A 23,317-nucleotide genomic window follows, 5' to 3' on the forward strand; every position below is an offset into this window, starting at 1 on the left:
AAAAATGAAAAAATATATGGTACAAAAAGTAGAACAACAAACAAACCTCGAACGAAACAAGACGACGACAGAAGAACGAAAACGAGTACCGCAGAACAGAGAATGAACCCAGGGATAAAAAAGCGTGACATGGAGTCAAGCAGGTGAATCGGGGGTCGACTTTCCCGGATATCAGCGGGCGGCGAAGAGGCGATTGTCGTAATCAGAGATAAGGCGTGGTTTTGACATGGTGTAGTCCAGAGCCGAGAGGACGACGGCGACTCCGCTCTTCGGTAGGTACTGGTAGCAACTAGTGGGGGCTTGGAGCGAGTGTCGAGAGGAGGCCGCGACTGCTCGTCGTGCCACAGTGCTGGTTCGACCTCGGTCTGTGGTAGTATCGTTCCTTCGATTCGATATTGTAGCAGAATATCCTGCAGTGTGCCACATCCGGTGTAGCAGCGAGAGAGTCATCGAGCTAAGGGGTGGCAACCCCTTCTTCTAGTTTTGGATTTTTTTCCGTACTCTGAGACAGTGCGTCCAGCAGAAGGTAAGGATCGCGGTGTGTCTTTTACTGTGTATGTGTGTGTGTGTGTGTGTGTGTGTGTGTGTGTGTGTGTGGACAGTGTACGATTTTTCTCGATAATCGGCGAGGTGTCGCTTCTTGCACTGCGTTTTTTTCATTTTTCTTTCTTTTTTTTTTTTTTTTTTTTTTTGCTTTACCTTTCTTCCCTTGGGTCTTCGTGGTTTTCTCATGCAGCACTTTTTCTTTTCACCGTTTGTGAACGACTGTTTCTACCTTACGTTGTGACCACATGCCTTGTATATACTCGCGAGTGAATCTTATTATTGGTGACATGAAAATGTATTTTTGAATTGGTCAAGTGTGTGATGTATATAGTACGTTGCGACGACGCTCGGTGTAAACTAAATCAGTGTAAACTCGACGGAATATACGGAGGCGCACGCGCTGGTGACAAAATTACTCGTTTTTTTTTTTTTTTTTGTTTCATTTTAAACTCTTTCACCTCTCCTGACACTGGCTCGAAATAATCTACCTTTATCGTCGTGGCTTTGTTCTTTTTTTTTTTTTTTTTTTTTTCACTCTTTTTTCTTTCGAGCGTTTATTTCGGAAACTCGGTAATCGTTCGCTGAAATACTAACGTTATACTGCAGTTCGTTATTCGAATCACTGTGATCACGAAGAGGAAGCGAAGAATCAAGGTTTGCTGGGTTTTTTTCCTTCATACCGATTTAGTGATCGAGCAGTCAAAAGACTTCTTTCAAACGGTGTTAAGCCCACGGTTGAATATGTTCAAAGTTGGACGCAGTGTAGTCTCTCAGACTTTAACGCCGCAACGATTGACGAGGGGATTTCATCATTTTCAAGATAAACAAACCCGTCTACCTTGTTGTGCGATAACGCCTTTTATTCAGATATTTAATTCGAAGGTGCAATCCTCAATGGGACTCGAAATTCGCCTCGAACAGTTGAACCGAAGAATTCGATGAGAAGCCTCGAATTCAACGAAATAAGTGTAATAAAAAATGATATAACGGTATAAGAAGTAAGAGGATCAGCGGTCCCACTCATAAACTTCCAACAACCGTCGATTTCACGAGTTATTTAATCTCGAGATATTTTGACAATTGTTAATCAGCTTTACGGGAAACGGAAAATTTCACTCAGGCATGAGATATTGAAATTTAGCTCGACAGTAATCATCATTTTACTGTTAAAATTGTGTCTCAAAAAGAAGGAATTAACGATGTGTTCAGGTCCGGGCACCGAGTTTCATCGGATGCCTGCAGTCGTTGTATCGGGATAAGATCAGCGCGCATACGTGCCTCGTTCGTCGGTGAATGCGGCGTTGAATTAAAAACGGTGAACACACGAGGAAGGATAATAAAATTCCAACGCGTTTAGGCACCTAGACTGACACACACTATCACTTTCGGCCCCGGACTTTACACGGGCACCTTAATTATTCAGTTCCAAGCCTCACCTGTTGCTCCTCGCTTGTTCATAATTCCGACTCTATCCTAGTCGAAGAGCTCGAGTCATCCGGCCGTCCGACACCGGAAGCTGAATCGTACTGCAGGCTCCGCACGAACTCGCAGAGATGCCTAGACAAATAAATCCTCTTCCGATTTTCCACGAAGCCTCTTATCCTTCACGATATCCGTTCGAGAGCCCAAAAGTACTGTTCTTCAAAGATTTATTACAACCGAAGCTCGTTATTGAGCAAGGAAAGCTTGTTTACCGATGAGAATAACGGTTAGGTAGTCCGAATTTTTGTCCTGTCCAATTGCAGATGAATTTACTGATGAAATTAATTAGCCCGTTTAATATTTTCCTCCCAGCATTGTGTAGCATAAATATAATGCGTTTAATTTTCGGTTCAAGTCTGAAGAAAAATCACGGAAATACTCGCTGGTATCAAAATTCCAGGTCATTAGTTAGAAAAGTGTGACGTGAACCGGACGCGATTACATTTCCAACGCAGTGCATGATAACAATGCCGTTTTTATAATTAGAAATGTTATTCGACTGGGGTACGCAGCTGTTACGAGACCGACTCTATCGTAAAGGGGGAGAGCTGCAAGAATAGGGTCTAGATCATAGATGCGCAAGGTTCAGCGACGGCTGATTGAATAGAAAGATTCCAACACCGCGTAGGCCGAATTATTTTCTTGAAGAATACATCGAAGAAAGATTATAGATTGGATCGGTATTTATTTTAAAAAAAATATATAGAACGCCGAAACTGATTAGAAAATTTGGAATTTTTTTTCAATATTCTACAAGAGGTTTAGTTTGTAATGAGAAATTGCTCATTAATACGGGCAGTGTTAAAAAAAAAATATTGCAGTCTTTCTGCAGTTTTTGTTCGAGGTTTTGTATAATATAAAAAAAATTTTAGCTCATCGCAACCAGCCGAAACGTAGAATATAGATCTGAGATATTAGAGCTGAGTATCGATCACTCGTGTGCCAATAAGGTCGATAAAAAATTCTACTACAACGGAAAGCGTTAAAATAACGGCTTACATGTTACTATAATTGGAAGAAAATGAGGTTCTTCATTCTTCGTTTACCGCCACAAAATTGGTTTTTATTTTTATCGGAAATTGAGCGTTTTTCGATTGAGCTTAAAAGTGAAAACCGTTAAGAACTGCTTGTAGTAATTAGTAACCACAACTGTAGTAAGAGATTTTTTTCTCCGTACGGTGCATTTCTGATCTATATACGGTTCAAGGTTTGAGATGTAGCATTAAGCATCGATGAAAAGACGTCTGCTTTCCGTTCGCGGTGTGTTTAACCACGGGTTTACGATTCCTCTCGGGTTTGGCGTGATTAGACACCTGCGGCTAAGTATTGGTGCCCGGATTGTAGCTGACTTTGTAGCCCCGAGAGCTGCCGACACATTGCGCAATAAGCCGTTAATCGAAAAGCGATAATACGCAGCTCCCAAGCTGTGTAGTTATGATGTTTAATCTTTGCGAAGTCGTACATCATTCTTGAAAAGTAAAGCACAAGTTATCGAAATGCATTCGCGGTTACAGGAGATTTTTTTTTTTTTTTTTTTTACCAACAACAAGTAAATGTCGTACAGGAACTGATCGAATGATTAGGGCTCTTCGTGAATCCCGAGAATATTCACTCGATTCAAGTAAAATTTAATCAAATGGGAATGAATACTCAACCTAAATCGAAAAACTTTTCAACAAAATAAGTGAATATTTTGGAGCTTCGAAGAGACTTGATTATTCGAATATTGCTTAGGCGATATTCACTCTGTGTTTGCAAAAAAATGTTACAAGAAAATTTGTTGGATTTTAATAAAGCTTATTTGAACTGTAAACAAGTTACTAGTTAAATGAAAATGAATCAGCGATTCGGAAATCGTAAATTGAGTCGTCAATTCTAAACCTCGAAGAACTAGATTTCGCGATATTCGACCATCCCTTGAATTTTGAATTCTTATTTTCCAAAACAATTTCAAAAACTTGTTCCAGTTTATCAGGATTCTTACTACAACAGTTCATTTTTAATGTGCTCAGGTATAAATTATAACAATTTTGAACAGGTGAAAGCATTTTTCAGAATCGACAGTCTGACGCCATGCAATCTGAAAGCCGGATCGATCTTTCTGATCGATTTGCCAATTTTGAGGGATGCCGGATGATGATTCGCCGTCCCAAATAATATATTCGTTATGCTATTTTTAACCTCATGTTTGTATAATCACGCTGTATATTATGTATTTAATACATAAATTACTTTCAACTGTCTCTTGCGATATTCCATTTAACTGTTTCGACACACCTTTCACTGAGCCCGTTCACCTTCTAACATACCCATTATTACTCATAAAATTTGATTCCGGTTCCGTCCTGTTCCATTTTTTCAGACAGTTTTATTTTTCATTTTAAAATCACAAGCCCGACCGTTCAGCTTTGTTAGTATTCGAATTTTTTAACCGACCAAAGATTCAGTGCACTAGATATGCGTTCATCATGCACAACGTTAGCTGGGTTTTAACACCAAATTTTACCGACTGTACGGATTTCTGACTAATTATTCTGTTTCGCTTCGTTATTACATCCTGCAGTACCGCATAATCAGTGTTTAGTCTCTTCGCTTCTAGCTCTTTCTTAATTAGTTTCAGCATTTTAATCCTCTACAGCTGAACGACAGAACTTCTTACTCAGTTGCAGATTATTCGAAATATCTGCCTCTCTGTCTTTCTATCACCATTTTCGCCACAATGTCTTTGTATAATCAGATTCAATTATTGTTCCGATTGAATCACGATCGAAAGAATAATAATATCGATGCAACCAGACATACTCAAAGGTTGATTTACGTCAAGATCATTCTCAGAGGATGAGAATTTCGTCAATCGGGACGTCAGTAATTAGCGCAAACGCTATATAACGCGAATTACGAGTCGATTATGAAATCAGTGAAAGGATAAATTGAAGCGAGCTCATAAACCGTACAAAAATAGAAGAAGATTCAAAATTGTAATTAAATTAAGGAAAGGTCAAATGGCGATAAATTTTACCTACACGTAAGTTATTTTCCATCGGTGACCAGCTGCGAATTAGAGGTCTCGAATTGCGGGCGGAAATTGAAGAGATATCTCAGTTTTACGAATGTGAAACAGATGCCATGTATGCAGAAGCGAGGGAAGCAGGGGCGGGTGGGGGGAAACCACGAACCATTGCTTTATCTAACTGGAATATGAATTTATAACGTCGTATGACAAACATCAAATATCAGAAACGATAAACACGGTGTTACCCTCGCTCAACGTTGGCAAATCTTTACCATAGCCGGCTATATATTTTCTCGTACTCGAGGCCTTGACGCAATCGTTAATATCATGCGTTATGTGTGTAAAGCACGGCCGCTGGCTGCAGGCTTTATAAACTGGGCCGTTTTTTAATGACCGTTCAAACTTTGAAATTAACTTTGTATGAAGTAACGTTGCAGACGGGGACGTGTCGGTGCTGCTCTATCGTTTTATAGACGATATTCCACTTTCGTATAGTACCTACGTCATTTATCTCTTTCAATGTTTATTCGAATTATCAATACCGTCGGGGTCATCGACGTCTTCGCATTATTGATGGATCGTTAGAAGTTCGTGTTATATACACGCGGAATGTTTTTATTATACACGTAACAACAAATTGACAAAATTTATCAAGCCTTGTAGGGTATGATTTTGGACGATTGTAAGAATGACGAGAAAGATATTGTTCAAATCTTTTCATGGTAGATGTGACAAGAAAGAACAACAAACAAACGTACAGCTTTCACTTTTGCAACAATCTCTATCAACTCGCTGCGTTTTTTCAAGCATCCGATGTCTACAATAACAATTATTAGTTCCGTGAATAGTTGGTTTTTTTATATTCATCGTTTTGATAGCAACAATATTTTAGCGGTTTTCAAAATATTCAATGCTGCAGTCTAGGATTAAAAAAGAATAACTACAGATACCTTAAGGATGATACGATGAAACGAGTAGTAAGATGTTGTTAATTCGGTCTAAAACAAAACGGAATTGCAAAGAAAAAAAACACGTGAAATAGGTGTGGCGAGTTTTTCGATTTTGAATCCGTTCTGCCAATTCAATTTTCCTTGTTTTAGAATTTAATCTCTGCGGATTATCGTATGTTTACGAGCTTGTTTCACACATTGTGTCAGTTCAACGTCGACTGACACAGAATATAGGCGTACGTGTATAATGCAAATGCATAACGTGTACAGCAACGCTGGGAATTACACCTATCGGGAAACCTGCAGAGCCAGACAGCTGACAAGCAATAGGCTCGTGTAAGAAGGTGTAAGAGACAGTGTTGTAATACTTGCTGGTCGATAACACCGGCACATAAGAAAAATGATCTGTACCAAAGACTAGACCAATGAATCCTCGTGTATTTTGACGTGCTGAATCCCAATCTGGGTTTGAAAATGATTTTCCACACACCATTTTTTTCGACATCAAAAAACCACCCTTTATAGTGAATTTTTCGTTGTTAAGGGTGATTTTTTTATTTTGAAGAAAAAAATGGTGTGTGGAAAATCATTTTCAAACCCAGATTCGGATTCAGCATGTCAAAATACGTACGAATTCATAGCTCTAGACTTTGGTACAGACCATTTTTTTGTGTGCCGGCGTGAGTCATGGCACGAGAAACTCAAGTTCAATCAAGTTTGTTTTATTGCCTGAAAATTTTGTGGACGAAATTGAATGATTCGCTTGAATTCATGGTATACGTGGTGCATAGGCTCGATGTTGATTTAAATGGAACTAATGACTCATGAAATTATTTATAAACGAAGCTTGAATAAATATTTTGTATTTTGTCACTACATGATGCAATTTCGTTAAATTAAAATAATAATCGCACAGCTGATTGAATATCGCGATAGACAAGCGCTGCCGAATATTTATAACCTACTTAGTCTGCTTGAGTCAACGGATTCGCGGATTTGGTTTTGCCGAATGACTTTCAAATATTGACAGTTCCGTGAAATTTCACCGATCACGATACTATATCGTGATAAGCAAAGGACACAGATATCTTGTGAAATCGCAACGATTCTGTATAATTTTAAAGTTCACAAAATATTTCTTTCGCGAAATATTATCTCCAATTGTAAGATGAAGATCGGTTCAGCTTTTGGCGGAGATTATTATCGTGCATGCAGTATAGCTTTCATTTCGAAAATCGTCACTTACAGTGGAAATCGATTGATACATACAGTTTGTAAAAGCCTCAGAAAACGATCTAGAACGATATCGAATTAAATTTCGTTCCACCAATGTATCGAAGAATTAATCAAGGAGTGACACAATCATGTACATATACGGATAGCCACCGAAAAAAAAATTATCTTTTCGATTTAATTCTTCAGTGTAATTAAATAAATTGATTGTCGATATAACGGAATGTAACGATCGAGTTGGATCGTTAAATTGAAGACCATTTTTCTGTTTCCTTCTACTTTTGAATTGTCTGATAATTTATTATCATTTTGGGTTTTTTCCTCGTTTCGTAAAAATCCGAAACAAAAAACATTCGCTTCGTATCATTGGTGGTGTGCAGAGTAATAATTGATTTATATAATAAATTGACACGCGTTCATCGGTGCATCAGTGACGTAATAGCTTAATCAGTTGGCTCATATTTTATCTGTAGCGAGTAATTTCTGGTCCTTGAATGTGTTCATTTTTTACGATTCCTAATCAAAGAATATATAAATTGAGTTTTGGTAGCTATAACCAGAAAATTTAATATGTGTTATTTTTTTTTATTACGCAGATCACTATTATTATAGTCTTTTATAACTGTGGCGACAATTCGAGACTCAGGGTTCTAAATAAAAATTTGAAAAAATTAGAGACTTCTTTGTTTTTTATACTTGAAGCCGATCTACGACCATCCAAAATTGAAATTCTAAAAAAACCATTCAACGACCACCCTAATGTACATACAACATTTCTGCGTTTTTCATTACATGCGACATCCGAACTGTTATATTATACTTTACTTAAGTTTGGTGCACGCAAAGACAAGCACATACGCTCTTCCATTAGCATTGCTGATGCCCCCAGGCTCTGGGCAGATGCCCTCTGACCTGACGCCTCATATTTTCTTTTTTATACCTATCATACGCGTCATGTATATGTATAATAAGTTTCGTTGCAGTTTCAAGAAATTTATTGCACTTGCGTTATTAATTTTTTCGTTGAATAGATGGTAGAAACTGATGCACCAAAATTTGTTCACCTCCAAAAAAAAGGGAAACGAAGGAAAAGATGGGCTCAGTTCTGTCGCGTCGAGGTTCTTGAAAATCTCTGACACTTTCAGACGGATAACAGCAGTCAAGTGAAATAAATGAAGGTTTATGAAGGCTATCTTACAAACCGATTCTTCAAGTTTCATGGTTATCAGCAACGTCGATGATGATATTACAGTTATCAAGTAAATTACGAATTTTTGTTAATTCCACAATTGATTTATATTCTTAGAAATTATTGATGCTTTCGTGGTATCTTGTGTGTTCTATGAAACGATCAAAAATTTAAAGTTTCGCAGCTCACTAGCAAGAAAATATGGTAATTAATGAAACTAGTTAAAGACTGCACAGCAATTACAGCTGAAATATATATTTTTTTTTTTCTACTGTGAAACCCTATGCCCTTGTCTGTAATTATGTAGAAGTCGATAATGAAAAAACGAAAAGAAATCCAACGTATGCAAAGCACATTGTAATAAATGTCCCGACTGCCTGTAAGTTTCGTGTCTTGGTTCTTTATTTTACCTGCATTGTAATCTTTGAGAATTACTGTACGCTCATTAATCTGAGACGTGTTTTTGTACAGCGCGCTGCTTCTTCAGGATTTATATTGTGTGTCAGTTCTCGCGTCGCGATAGATAAAATCTCCGTAATCCATCGGACCGCTTAACTTTACAAGGTGTACAAGCCACACGTCCAACTTTGCGTATACGCACAATCTGAACTTACACATCGAGCACTCTGCAATAAAAAAACGCCCCTGAAACAACGGCGACATTCATATATAAACGTCAACAGGTCATCGCCTTGGCATCAATTAAAGCAAAGCCTAATAATACCTTCCGATCAAAGTTTACCTTTCGAATTATATGCTCGCAAGTAAATGCAAATTTTACACACACACCGTCAGCCGTGTAGACACTCCATATACCTGTTGATTTCCGTTTATTACGCAGCTCTGTGTAATTACATGTTTTGCGTTGAAAACAAAACGATTTTTGGGAAACTTGATGCGATTCGTTCGGGTATGGCCTGGATTGATTTCAGGATAAATAAAATAAAGGTCGGATGTAGTAACTGCGTAAAATTTAGCTTCTTTTTTATACGGGAATTTTTTTTTGCAGTCATACCGCGTATTGAAAAATTTGAAATAATTTCTCACCGCAAATTAATGCGTTTAATCTAAAAATTGATATAATTTTTGTCAAAATCTGATATCGAAATACTTTTTTTTCGCGGAGACACGTTTAATTCCCTCATCCTTCGTTTCAGTTCTTCAAGCACCTGCTTTTCCCGTTTACGAACATTGCACCGAGCCTCCAAGAGTCCTGTTATGTAATTTATAAACTCTGCCTGCTGCTGACCGAGAAAATGAATCACAGACCGCCCACTGCTCGACACTTTCACTCTCCGATGTTGCGTTCCTTGAAGTTTTCAATCGACTTCATGCGAATCGAAAGGCGGATGATTCGCGGTAGTCAGAAAACGATAATAATTATGCGAAATCCATCTTTCGAAGAAACACAAGATCGCTAACTTTTATCCCGCAATTATTCGTTTTACTTCGAATCGATTTTCAATCCTACTTTCGACACTAGCGTTTCACTTTTTCGCACTGTCCCATTTGCGAGGTGACGAGGCTTATACTTTTACTCAAAATTCGGCGAAGAAAGTAAACGAAGTTCAGAGGTTCTAAAAATACAAGAGACACCGGCTTACAAAGTTTATTTTTCAAATCAGCATGAAATATAAGACAAATACAAGAGCCGGTTTGTTCCAAGGTATGAATAAATTTCTCGTTTATGTGAGTTTGGAAAATTTTAAGGCTTTCTACAGTACCTAATGGATCCGACCTTGGCCGCGGGTCCAAGGAACAATGATTTGTACCATTTGCATGGGGATCTCGAATTACGATTCACGTGCGGCAAAGTAACCGCTAAAGTTTTTACACCCAGAAAAATTTCTGGTTACGGTTACAACTGAGTCTCTAATTATTTTCCCTTTTATCATAGCCAAAAAACACAGTTCTGGTGTATAAAATAAAAATGAGTTATTCAGCTGCGATCTGAAAATCTAGAAGGACCCGTTATTACATCATTTCTTCTGCATTATTTGGTTTCCCGCCCATTTTTCTCGTCTTTTTGTCTCGCCCGGATGCTATTGTGTAATTAACTTATACGTCATATTGGATCAGGTGTCAATTTTTGCCGACCGTTAACTCTTGAATATTTAACGTTGCTTCGTTCCTGACTTTTTCGACTCCAAAAATGTTGATTCCTCGTTTTTATTCCTTTTTCCTACCTTCTTATTTATTCGCGTCATCGAGACCTTCTTTGTGCGGTTTTTAATAATTTATTTCTTATTCTTCTGTTTGATGATGCGTGCAGTGTTTTTTTTGAAAAGACAAAATCATGTAAGATAATCACAGATTGCAATTTATAAGCCCAAATTATTAATATATTGAGAGGGATTAGATAATTCCACGGTATTTTCAGTGTGAAGAGCTCATCGTTTGACCATTTTTCATGAATATTGAGTATTTTCAATTCCGAGTAAATTTTTTTAATATAAACTGCCTGTAAAAGATTTGCATATCACTAACGGTTGCTGTAATGAAACATTTATTATTCGTTCATAATCTTTCATACCAAATTGCATCGTTTATTTTTTTTTAAGAGTATATGAAAAACTTGAAAACTTAAAACTTAAAAAATTACTAGACTATCCGGTGTTTTGGATCCGATTCTAATGTTCACTCATTCCATTAACCACTGAGATGATTTGAAAATTTTTATAAAAATAGTCGGTTTCTATAAATACAGTACAACAAATGTTAATCAACATTTAAATTTGCGCGTTATAACTGTACTGTAAGGTGTAAAGATTTTACGAGTATTTTTCAGATTTGATCAGCAAGAAAAATGCGTTAAAAATTCACATTAAAATCGAATCGATTCTGAAGACTCGAGTTATAAAACCGTTTTTCGAATTGTTGAGTTCTTTCCTCTTTTTGAAAATTTGCGTTCATTCTCACGCCACGAAAAACGGTGATCGTTTAACAACGTCCGGTGGAAGTTGCTGTTTCGCGTTGAGGAAAAATCGAGATATCCGGAAGGCGAGAAGAAGCAGCCTCGGTGGTCCAGAGATGATCTTAGCCACCGAGTTATTACGACGTCCAAGACACATGGCGAATTGGACCACGCGGCCAACGATTTACCGTTAACTAAACCGGCAAAAAGTCATTCTGACCAAACAGAGCCGCACGCGTCTCTCCGGAGTCCCTCCACTCCCTCCTCTTCTAACCGCATCCGAGGAGTTTAACGTTCTCTTTTACCTTTAGTATTGCGTGATATCTACGCGGATGACGTGTTCAATAATAATTCCAACAATTTTTCGAACCATATTCAAGTCCGCTTATGTAGTATCGTATAGATACAATCCAGACGATGACGAAGAAAGAGAAAATTTATGATATACCGATGGTAGGCACTTAAAAAATAATTCGTTGCATCCGGCATGAAATGAAAGCATTTTTCTCTATATACAGTTAATTTTGAAGTTTATTAAAAACAGTTGTTCTTGCTTTACCCAAAAGTCCGAATTTCTAGAGTCTCTTATTCCTTGGATTGATACGAGGAATTTTGCATGTCAAAACTCTAATAAATCAATTTTTAGGTACGAAATTATCGATGACGAGGGTAAAATTACCGTTAAAAACCTTGAAGAAATGATCAAAGAAAGAAAATTCGTGTCCCTCGCACGGTCTCGATTCTCTCTTTCTCATACGATTAATTCCAATTTTTTTCCTCTATATTGTTCGTCGAAACATTTCTGAACGGACGTAATAACAATTCCTCTAGGCATAATAATTTCAACATTCGCTACATCACCGTGTAACGGTTTGATATTTTGCAGATGCTCCGGTCGCTGTGCTGCTAAGGAAACGTCTGAGTAAATGCAATGTGAGTATTAAATTTATCGTCAGGGCAATGCTTGTGTTCGAATGTGTGCAAGAGTGCGACTCAGGAAGGATAATGCCAGTTTTGGTAGTCACGTCGCGATTGTGTGCCAGAGAATGTTGTGTAGCCAACGTTAACGAAACGATATATAGTGCGCTCATGTATGTGTATAATAAGAGGGATAAACGGCTTTTTCTCAAACCCATATATATATAATATATACATATATAAAGTCGCCGAGAATTTGAAACCCAGTAAATCGTAGCCATCGGTTTAAGCACTGCGAATCGTCGAGTTGTTAATAGCCATTCAACAAGATTTAATTTCAATCATGTGTTGCCACGCGTAATGCGATTTTCTCACGCTACGTGATATTTTAAATTGTTCTCTAGACCATTTTTAGATGGGTAAAAAATTCAAGTCATTCAGACACAGTAAAAATCATAACGATACAGATTTTTCACTTTGTATTTTGTCATAATTTCCAAAATATCGAGAAGAGAATTGATTACTTTGTAAAGTTATGTTCTTTATTTATTTCATCTAACAAGCTGTGATTAATATTATTATAATCTTCTAAGTTGCTTCTCTCTCTCTCTCTCTCTCTCATGCTAACAATAAGTATACTTTTCGCATCTCGTCTCTAGTAAAATCTCTCATAATTATTCCATCCATAGATTATTTCGATTGAAAAAATATAGGAAATTGAAAAAAAAGCAAGTTTTCCTCTTTCATCATCTAAGATTGTTTCTCTACGCTACGTAACAGGCGCGTCCATGGAATCATTTCGAGCTTATCCCTGCAGGTTATAGGTACCATTATCTGCCAGTGACCCGACGCGACGTCGAGTTGTTCTTATTAGTCCTGCTTACACAGAGCTTAACTGTGTCATCAGACCGCAACCGAACGGGCGCTCAGGCTTTTCACATGTCAGAGAGCCAGGATATTTGAAACCGTCTAGCATCTGCCTATATTCACGTCAGTACTTCAGTAAATTGATCAGAAGTGACAAATATTATTAACGCCTTGTGGACTTTGCTAATTATTTCGCGTACCTAAATACAATTGAAACTGGTTAATATGTGAAATTTCGAACCTCTCTGCATGCTGGCTAAACTGGGAGAGAAAATGTTTTCAAATTTTATCGTGCAAGTTACAATTCTTAGTTGCACTAATTTGCAAAATTTTATGGTGTAGAAATTTTAATGTCAGATGAGAAATTGTGTTTTTTTCCGTAGAATTTTTCACTAATTCGCGAAATTTCATCGAATGAAAAAATAATTTGCAGTTTTCTAGTCGAGTGTTTCTTGCGCGCATCGCGTAACTTACAATTTTTTTTTCTTCTTTTTTCTAACATTCGTCGATCATCCATTTGAACTTTTCAAACAACAATTGTAATTCTCATTAGTATTTTTGTTTATGCTGTTAACTTTATTATCGTATTATTATGGTAATCATCATTGATTGTACCATCAATAATAATCTTGGTAATAATAATCGCTTTCAAAGCTAGGCAATTGAAGTTAATCTGGCTTATAAGAATAATTCTTGCATGCGATCAAGCAGTTGGAACATATTACGAGCTCGTAGTTGTCAACTGGGTCGATTCAATAATTTTCGTCTTTAATTGCGTTCAATTTTAGACACTAAATACTATACACGCTCGATTCTTTCTTCCTCCGCATGAATGACAAAGTGAATAATGCAGATTTGCTGCCATTTGGGTAGGAGAAATTTCGGATATAGATGAAAATTTGCTGTGAGTCGGTAGAGAATTTTATCCTAGATGATCCAATTCGCACAGCGAAATTTTTTTCGTCACGGAAGTCTTTTTTTCGTACAGCATCTTCTTGGCACTTTTATATCTTGTTTTATAAATCCACGTTTGTAATTTACCCACGAGTACATCTTATCTATTTCTATCTCTATCTCTGCTTCTCTAATTTTTTTCTTCCCTCTGAAGTTGATTTTAATGACTAAAAACGAGCATACTAAAATTAATGAAGTCATAAAAGGTGGACTATAAATCTTCTGACGTGATGGCGGGGCAAATTCTTCACCGTGGAAATAAAAATGAAACATGAAAATCAGCGGAAAGCCGTAATAAGTCAACACGATTGTATTACATTCGATTGATTTCCTGTTATCCTAAAGCCTAACCACCGAGTTTGCGGAATCGCGACGAAAACAATCACTTACCACCAAATTTTTTCGATTTTATAAATACAAAGTTTTCAACTTTGTTTCCTCTGTAAACACGTTTCTCAATCCATTACACACGACGGCTTCGCAGACAAATAAGCATTATCACATGTAAGCCAGGAAAAAATGACGTGTCAACCATAAGAAAAAACTTATCTTGTTTTTTTTTTACAACTAGCTTATTCAAATGATATACAAATTTATCTTGGCAAAAACGAACGAGTTATTCACACTGAAGAATATCCACACTTAAATATCGTCAGAAAAATTCCGATCATCAGATATATATAAAAACAGATCGATGAAAACAACTTTTTGCACGACAATCCGAAAAAAAACTTCCACGCATATTTCTTGCAGAGGTGCAGATACGGGATTTGAATTGATTTTTTGAAGATCATGTAAAACCGGATTTATGGAGTGTGTCTATTTTTTACAGACCGTGAAACTCGGAAACAGAACGTGTCACGGTGTTTGGATAGAGCTCAAGATATGTTGTTTGAGATCTCTATTATACCTTCAAAGCTTGCTTTTGAAACCTCAAATATTTTATTCCCACTGAGGTAAAGGCTGGATAAAAAAATGTTAAGAATGCTTCATACTTTGGTACTTCAAAGTAGTGCAGTGGTTACATATTAGGACATGCTTTTACAGTTTTCGACGTTTCATTTCTCGGGAACAGAATATGATAAGAATTCAAACAGAACGAAAAGTGGAAACTGAGAAAATTTTCGTTCGTATTAGTCACTAAAAAATTCCACTAAAATGAGTACCGTTATTCTACAAAAAATTAAATATTTTTCGAATGATGCGAAAACCCTGCAGAATTAACTATTCGATGTGGTTAATGTATGCCAATGCTAAATTGTCTACTACTTGCAATGTTATATCTGTTGATATTTATTAATTGAACACTTTTTTTCAATTAAGTAATATCTTAAGATGAGTTTATCATTGAACCATTATATAATTAATGCAGTTGTATTAAAAAAAAGCATATTAAAAACGACCATAATCAAAATACGTGGTAACACGTACAAGATTTTTTAACAAGAACTGGAAAACCAATTATCAATTTTTTACCTACAACTATATTTTTCGGTTATGGTAAAAAATGAACGTATTTAATGACTTCCTTCGCAATGTGTTAACCTTACTCATGTTCTGCGGTCGAAATCCCCAAAAAAAACTACGCATCGTTTCATCGGTGATGCCTTTCGGTTATTCTGCTAGATCTGTAGCGTATGAATAGAAGCAGAACTCAAAAAACGGTTCAGGTTAACTTCCCCATTACAATTATCTAATGACTCCAATTACCGCCCTGATATAGTACAGCTCGGTGATGGTAGCCTCGGCCTTTCAACCTCTTTCGCTTATCTTATCAATGTAGACATAAATGCGATGCTTCTAGACTCGTGATACCAGAGTAAATTCGTTAGTTTTGACCCCTCTTCCCTCCCCCCCCCCCCCCCCCCCCCCATAATAAGTTTTTTCGACGTCTCGAAGCGTTTTCATTTTCGCTTTTTTTTTCTTCTCCGTCTTTCGGATTGTTCATCTCCTCTCTTTTCACACCGATACGAGTATAAGAATTACTATTGTCATTTCGTAATTTTTGCTTCGTCATCTAAGAAAATTCATTTCACTGTTGTAAGAATTATCTTACTAGTGATACTTATACATATATATATATATATATATATATATATACATATCTACCACGCATACACACGTGAAGTGGCCTGATACGCCCAAGGCTACACATACACGGCTGATTACGATACGCACATATTTTTAGATTTGCTTTACGGTATAACTGCGGTTTCTAACGATTTTTGTCCTAGTTTGTTCCACTCGGTGTTTCTATGAGGTTTATTCTACACTCTCATTACACGCATGGTCTCCCTCCCTCCTTTTCACTTACTGATCCTAACGACAAGCAATTTTTTATAATTTACCAAGAAAAATGTTAATACATAACGAAAAAAGAACGGAGTTAAACAAAACCGGTGATACAGAATGGCAGAAGTAGAAAAAAAAATACGGAAAGGTGAAAAGTTGATTCGTCAAAGTCATGGCATGGCCACAAAGGCTTTTGTATATGGGCTTGATAAGCTTCCTATAGTGAAAAATAAACTAAACCACAAACGAGTGAAGTTACACATATGAATATACAGTAATACACGCGCCTGAACCCATGCACATATTTTGGCTGACCGTGTTTTTGTAGAAAGCAGCTCAAGCGAGTCGCTTTACTGGTTATCCAGAATATTAGTCAGACAGAGAAATGTAGCTGTATAAAAAATGTCGGCATATTTTGACGCCGCTGAAAGACACGTAGAAATTTTCATAGATTTTCATGCACTTTAGCCATATGCACAAATTTTCGTACACGCAATATAATCGTCCGAAAAAACGACTTTACACGCGTGCATTCTCGATTCTTCTAGAGTGTAAAAAACTGGTGTGTCTGACTATTACAAGCAAGTCGGAGGCATTGGCTTGGATTTATTAAAAACCGCGGGCCTGAATTGGAAGCTATTGATGCGTGACACGGCAGGATCGCGCGATTCGCTCGAGCCAATGATTCGCCTCGAGCAGCACGGTTTGACTTCGATCCATCGAGCCTCGTTGCCTTTACTTGGACAAAGTGTACGACAGCCAACTGACATCGTGGCTAACCCGATGCGATATTTGAGCAAAGCCAAGCCACGCCTGGAGCCTTTGAATTCAAAGAGAGTGAGAGAGAGAGAGAGAGAGAGAGAGAGAGAGTTCAAGATCGTGTTTAGGGAAGGAAAACTGTCTTTCAATGAACCGGTTTGTTTTCCGCACTGCTTAAACTCCCGAGTCACGAAATATGGTACAATGGTTCATACGTACCTCTACCTGTTCCGATGACCTCACAGACCCTACGTGTTGTCGAATTGGCACACAAGGTTCGATCGTCATCGTCAAGGTTTCGAGAGCCAGACATGTCCTGGTATATGGCATCCGTTAAGTCTTTCACTCACCGACGAAATACGAACACTCGCACATACACATCGTACCTGCATCTCATGTTAGCGTGATTCTGATTTACATACCTACGACGCGTTCGAGTGTGAACTGAATTCGATCGGCATGAGTCATGCTGTAATCGAAATCAAATTTTCGTTTACAGATGCGAAAGACCCGCCTTTCGTGGCGTAACTCGGAATCGAATAACATCTTCGATTGAGTGACTCAACCAGAGTGTCGGGGTAATACCCACTTTAGCATGGAAATATACCGGTTTAGTAGCGATCGCTCATTCGTTGATCTAATATTTTTATAAATATCCACAAGATAGTTTACACGTATGCCCATCGTTTATGAATTTCTGTAAGTTTAGTTTCACTCATGACGTAACGGAATTATCAACGAGTCATTCAGTTACTGAATGACCATTGATCGAATCAAAATTTCCGTGAGTAATGTCAATATTGTCAAGCTGTTCAATTTCTATGACCCTAGTATCTATTTTAAAAATCTCGAACTGGTTCAGCAGTTACCATTTACTGGGATATGAAGTGTACAGTGATAATTATCGTTAGCAAAGCGTGGTTTTGACCTTCGTGGCGAACGTATTATGGAGATTACCCGCGACACTGAATGCGTCTGGTATAAGCAGTATCAACTGTCTGAGATCTTATCTGCATCCGAAAGTTGATTTGCATGGGACAATATTCGTCTTCAGCGATTCCCGAAAATAAATAAAACAGTGAACTAGGAACCTTGGGAGCGATCACACGTTCAAATGGTAATTATTTCAAATTAGAACAGTCAATACTGTCAAGTCAATACAGTATCGCTAAAAATGCATCGTCATGAAACGAAATCAAAGTATGAATACTAAATTTGCAAGGTCGAATATCTCGGACGATTTTACATAGTTGGTATTTTCGTCACGTCATCTACGGATCTGTGACTGGTCATCGGTTACCAACGTCACAGTAAATCGTACTAGGTAACGTATTAGCATAATCATATTGAGAGATAGTCAGTATCTTCAATCGAAAACGAAATCCCCTCTATTTGAAAATCATTCATGACCTTCTCAAAGGCGTAGGAGGAGGTTTTTGATCATCGACAAGTGTAGCTTTACAGATAGAAGCCCGGCGATTGTTACTGACTCGGTAGCACTCCTTTCGTAGGGATTCTGGGACCGTTAAACGAAGAAAAGGCAGCGACGACACGGACCAGCGACAAACGATACTCCAGAGATTTCACTAGCTTTGTATCGCTCGTCGTACCCGGTGCGTGATCGTTGGAGCGAGCGATGACGACACGCAACACGTACCGAAGCCTGCGATAAATAGTATGCAAAATAGCCGATGTAGTGTGCTGGAACTGACTTGCTTTGATTGTAGACTTCACGGTTCAACGTTTCGACGACTCTTTCGAGCCTTTCTCGGATGTTCGTAGTTGCATCACGTCTTTTCCATCCTCATCAGGATTGTTTCTTATTGTCAGTAGGGCATTATAACACGGACCTTGAGGACGAGAATGAACCTCAAGACAATTCTTCACTTAGAGACAATCAAATCGGTTGACAATCAACGGCAAGGTCTAGCAGGATATCTCGGTATTATCGGATTTGTGGTTCGGTAATTACTTAATTATCAGCATTCGTAATTCCTCACCGCAGTTATCTCAGTCGGTTGATTGAGAAACTTGACCGATCGAAATGATAAACTGCGTGAAATCGCGATTGGCTTATTGTTGGATGACTGAATTTTAGAAAACCAAGTGATTTAATTTTTCTCTAAAATTCTAAACTCAATTTACTATACACATTTTTCAACTGTTTTGGCCCAGTTACCTTTGAACTTCAGTCCTATAAACGTGTCTTCAAGCAACTATGCAGAGTGATCATCGTGAATGAAATTGAATCTAATTACTTTCATTGATTTCCAAAAAGAGTTTCAGAGAATTATCGAAAGGCTCAGTATTTTGTCTAGCTTTGTTATTTTTCAATGAAAACCAAATTCGTCAGCATCTACGAAGGACAATCAATTTTGGAAATCACGGAAATTCAGATAAATCATTTCTTTGTTATTGAGGCAGAATTTTACTCGTCTTTTCCCGTTTAGTCCGTACCGAGTTTTTTTGTCTTTTTTTCATCAGAACGGACGTAGCGTCTGAAAACTTTCCAACATGGAAGGCTTCCGTGATCAATGGTTGTGTCTCGCAAGTGGAGAGCTGTCGTGAGATTCAGAAGCCGAAGGCGTGAATCTACGGAGGTTCGATCGGCTAACGAAAACCTAGTGTTTAAATTGGAGAGGAGAGGAAGAGAACAAGAGAGTTCCGAGCGCGACTGGAATGGCCGGAGACTCGAATCAGACTGACTAACCGAGCGTCGATTCCCGGTCAGTTATTTATTCTTCCAACGATCAGCGCCATCTTTGCGATTAACGACAAACCACTCAATCACGTACCCTCGCGATCGCGCCTAAACTTAGTAGAAATTTCGGGTATCAGATGGGGTAGAAAGTACGCGCGGACATGGGAAAGGTAAGGATTGGTATGGTCTGAACGACGGACTTGGTACTCGTAATGGCGTCAACCCGCTGGTGAGATGTACAATTGAGATATTTGGTGTGCTTTGTTGAACTCTTGAGTGTTGGATTCGACGAGAAACGAGAGCATGAATTTCAAAATTGATCATACAATCGTACTATTGTGGTCACCGTTTCCAGTGCGATCTTAATCATTGTCATTCGACCAACGAAGGCTGTTTCAAACAGTTTTCGTCAGTTCAGCGTGCCTGAAAATCATCAACGGAATAGGTTGAACCGAATCAGATGAATTTCCACTATCTTCCATGTTGCTTACGGATGTTGCATTCCTCTTTTCTTTATCTTCTGACAGCATGTTATAATTCGTTCTTCTTTATTCATGTTGCAGGTTGACGAAATCAAAGATGTGGGTGGCTCTGTTGCTGACAGCACAACTGGGCTTCGGCTTACTGGGTAATGCAGGTGCCACATGTGACCCGAAAAATGGAAACACGATAGTGTGTGAAAAGCTTGATAACGTAAAGTACATCAATGTGAACAATCTGACGACGCTGAAGGCTCCTGTCAGGGGGAAGACTCTGACGCCTATACCCTTCAAGAGACTGCCTTCCACCCTGAAGAGCCTGGACTTATCGGGCGGGGATGTGGAGTTCATCGAGACCGATACCTTCCTGAGGGTGACGAGCTTGCAGGATCTCAAAATGTCCGACAATTCGATCGCTGAATTGAAAGAGTCCGCGTTGAATGGGCTGACAAAGTTAAAGAACCTCGATCTCAGGAGGAACAAGATCCACGAACTACCGCCAGCCTTGACGAAACTCAAGTCATTGAAGAACTTGGAAATCTCGGGAAATCCCATCGTCTGCAACTGCGCGACTCTTCGAGTGCGGGACGAGCTCTTGGCGAACGAAGTGAAGATCTCAAAGCGGGTCTTCTGCGTAACTCCTTCTCATCTGAAGGGCGAATCAATCCTCGAACTCGAAACAGAAGTGATTTGCATGTTCGAAGAACAGGACAAAGAGATGCAGGCTGACCAAGCAGACGGGTCTGGAGACGTTGATGACGAGCTATCGGAAGAGTATGAAGACCTGACGGAGCTGCCTCCGGTGGAAGATGTACCATCTAATCCCGCTCCAACGTCCACGAGCGATAGGGTGGAAGGGGACCTGGATGACTTGATCATAATTACGAGAGGACGCAGCGATTTCAGCGGCGTGGAAGTTCCGTTAGAGAACGCGACCCAAGTGAGCAACGATGACGACGACTTCGGTGACGACGACGACGACGACTTCGGCTTTACTGACGAAGAAAAATCGGACGATCTGATCGTCGAAGGCTCTGGGCTGACGGAAGACGAGGGATCCGGCACCGATGACCTGTGGAGCCCCGTGAATACGCGCGTCTTACACGAAACCATAGAGTTTGCGGGGTCTCCAAGTACGTCGACTGAAAAGACCACCACGGAGCCCAATTGGACCAGCGTAATATGGAACTTGTGGAATGGAGATACTGACGACGATTTAAATCCTGCAAAGAAGACGGATGAGAGTGTTACCGACGAGCAATTCATCACTGTACCCACTGAGAGTTCTCTATCCAAAGAGTCGATTGTTAACACTACGACGGGAATCTCGTCGGTAATGGATAAGGGAGACATCCTCGGTAACACGGACGAAGTGGAAGTTTCCACGAAGAAGGTGGAGGTCCAGGAGACAGTCGCGACGTCCACCAACGTCTCCACTTCCAATGTCGGAACTAAGTCCGAAAAGGTCCAAGAGACGATCGAAGACGAGAACACGCCGACGGAAAAGGACTCGGCGTCGACCAGTCCGACGAAGAAGAGCATGGGGTCCTACGTGGTGCTGGCAGCCTTGCTCGGAGTGCTGGCCGCGCTGGTTGGCTTCGCGGCGTACAAGAGCAGCTTTTGCAAGAAGAAGCCGAGCAGTGATCCGGAGCGAGGTACCGAGTTCAAGGACATGCAGAAGGCCCTTCTCGAAGGCACAAATGGCAACCAACCGAAGATCGCCTCGAATGGTACCACGGAGAGCGTTCCACTGGTCGGGTCAGGTCAGGGTCGAGACGCTGAACCCTCGGAAGTAAAGCGGTGGCCAGAGTCCAACACGCCGACCGTCGACGAAGGCGTCAAGTACGCCCCGTCACCGGTGGACTCGGACCCGGTCAAGCCGCCCAGGAAGTCGGTGCCACCTCAGGACGATACGAACGGCATCCAGGAGGTCAAAACCCACAAGCCGCTGTCCTCTTTCGCCCCGAGGACGGTGACGCCGCCGAATAGCCCATCGATTCTCGTCGATGACGGGAAGCAGAGTCCGCCGCTTAGCCCAAACACCCAGAGAGTGAAGATCACTCTTCAGGAGAATCCTGACAGCGTTCCCAAGACGCCGGTCCTGATAACACGGACGAAACCAGGTGTTAACATAGTCAAAACGCCGTAGGGTAGAATTGACCTTCAATATTCAATGTACGAATTCGTGTATATCGAGTACCTTCGAAAACCAACCATTCTTCCTCTTGCTTCTTCTCTTATCATTCTTAAACACGATTATTTATAGACCGGTGTTACCACGCGTCGTGTTCCTATAGATCGAGTTTTCGGCCACTCCGTGATCCACTATTTTTCACGTCATGTCCTCGACCCTGTGCGTCATTTTTTACGCATCCCTTGGTCATGTGAAACTTGCGAGAGTACCGTATAAGACGAGGTGAACGATTCATAGGTATATCAAGTTGTATAGTTTTACCGTTTACTTGTATACCGTTTTAATATTCATAACTATCGACAGTTGACGTGTGCATTGCAGTTCTCTGCATTTCCTTGCCTCTGCAGTTTCATATAGATGTTTGAGCCTCCCTTACGAATAAAGGACACGAAAGAATACATGCGATGTGTAAGTGTGAATAGAAACTTGAATAGGGAATGCCATGAGGATAATATGGAAAAGTTTGTGGCGCTAATAGAAGAGCAAAATTTTTAAGTGAAAATGGAAAACATAACTGTAAGACAAATCGACTGCACGCTGCAATGATAATGTCTGCCTGCAGTAAAAATCCTTTATAGCCTCTTAGAACAAGCGTAAGTATTGTCGGGGCTCGAATTCGACTGAGCGCATGAAGTTTGAAAACGATGTTCAGTTTACCAAGTATATATACATATACATAGTTAGGGATCTATTGAAGCGCCGTCTATTATCGAAAAGTAATTTCCGGATTGAAGAATATACGTCGTGATAGACTACTGTTAATTAATATACCTAGAATCTAGATCACTAGATTATATGTTACACTATATTGTATGATATGTAAACG

The 23,317-nt window shown here is 39.3% G+C and overlaps 1 protein-coding gene across 1 annotated transcript; it reads left to right on the forward strand.

The window, feature by feature from the left end:
* Positions 1-272: 272 nt before the first annotated feature.
* LOC124408555 (protein windpipe) lies at positions 273-22,646 on the forward strand. The gene is made up of 3 exons (XM_046885561.1): positions 273-526; positions 12,214-12,260; positions 20,382-22,646. Coding segments are annotated over exons 2-3 (2,067 nt in total). The 5' UTR covers positions 273-526; positions 12,214-12,258; the 3' UTR covers positions 22,447-22,646.
* Positions 22,647-23,317: the final 671 nt, after the last annotated feature.

This window comes from Diprion similis, chromosome 8 (genome assembly GCF_021155765.1).
Source record: "Diprion similis isolate iyDipSimi1 chromosome 8, iyDipSimi1.1, whole genome shotgun sequence".
Taxonomy (NCBI): Eukaryota; Metazoa; Arthropoda; class Insecta; order Hymenoptera; family Diprionidae; genus Diprion; species Diprion similis.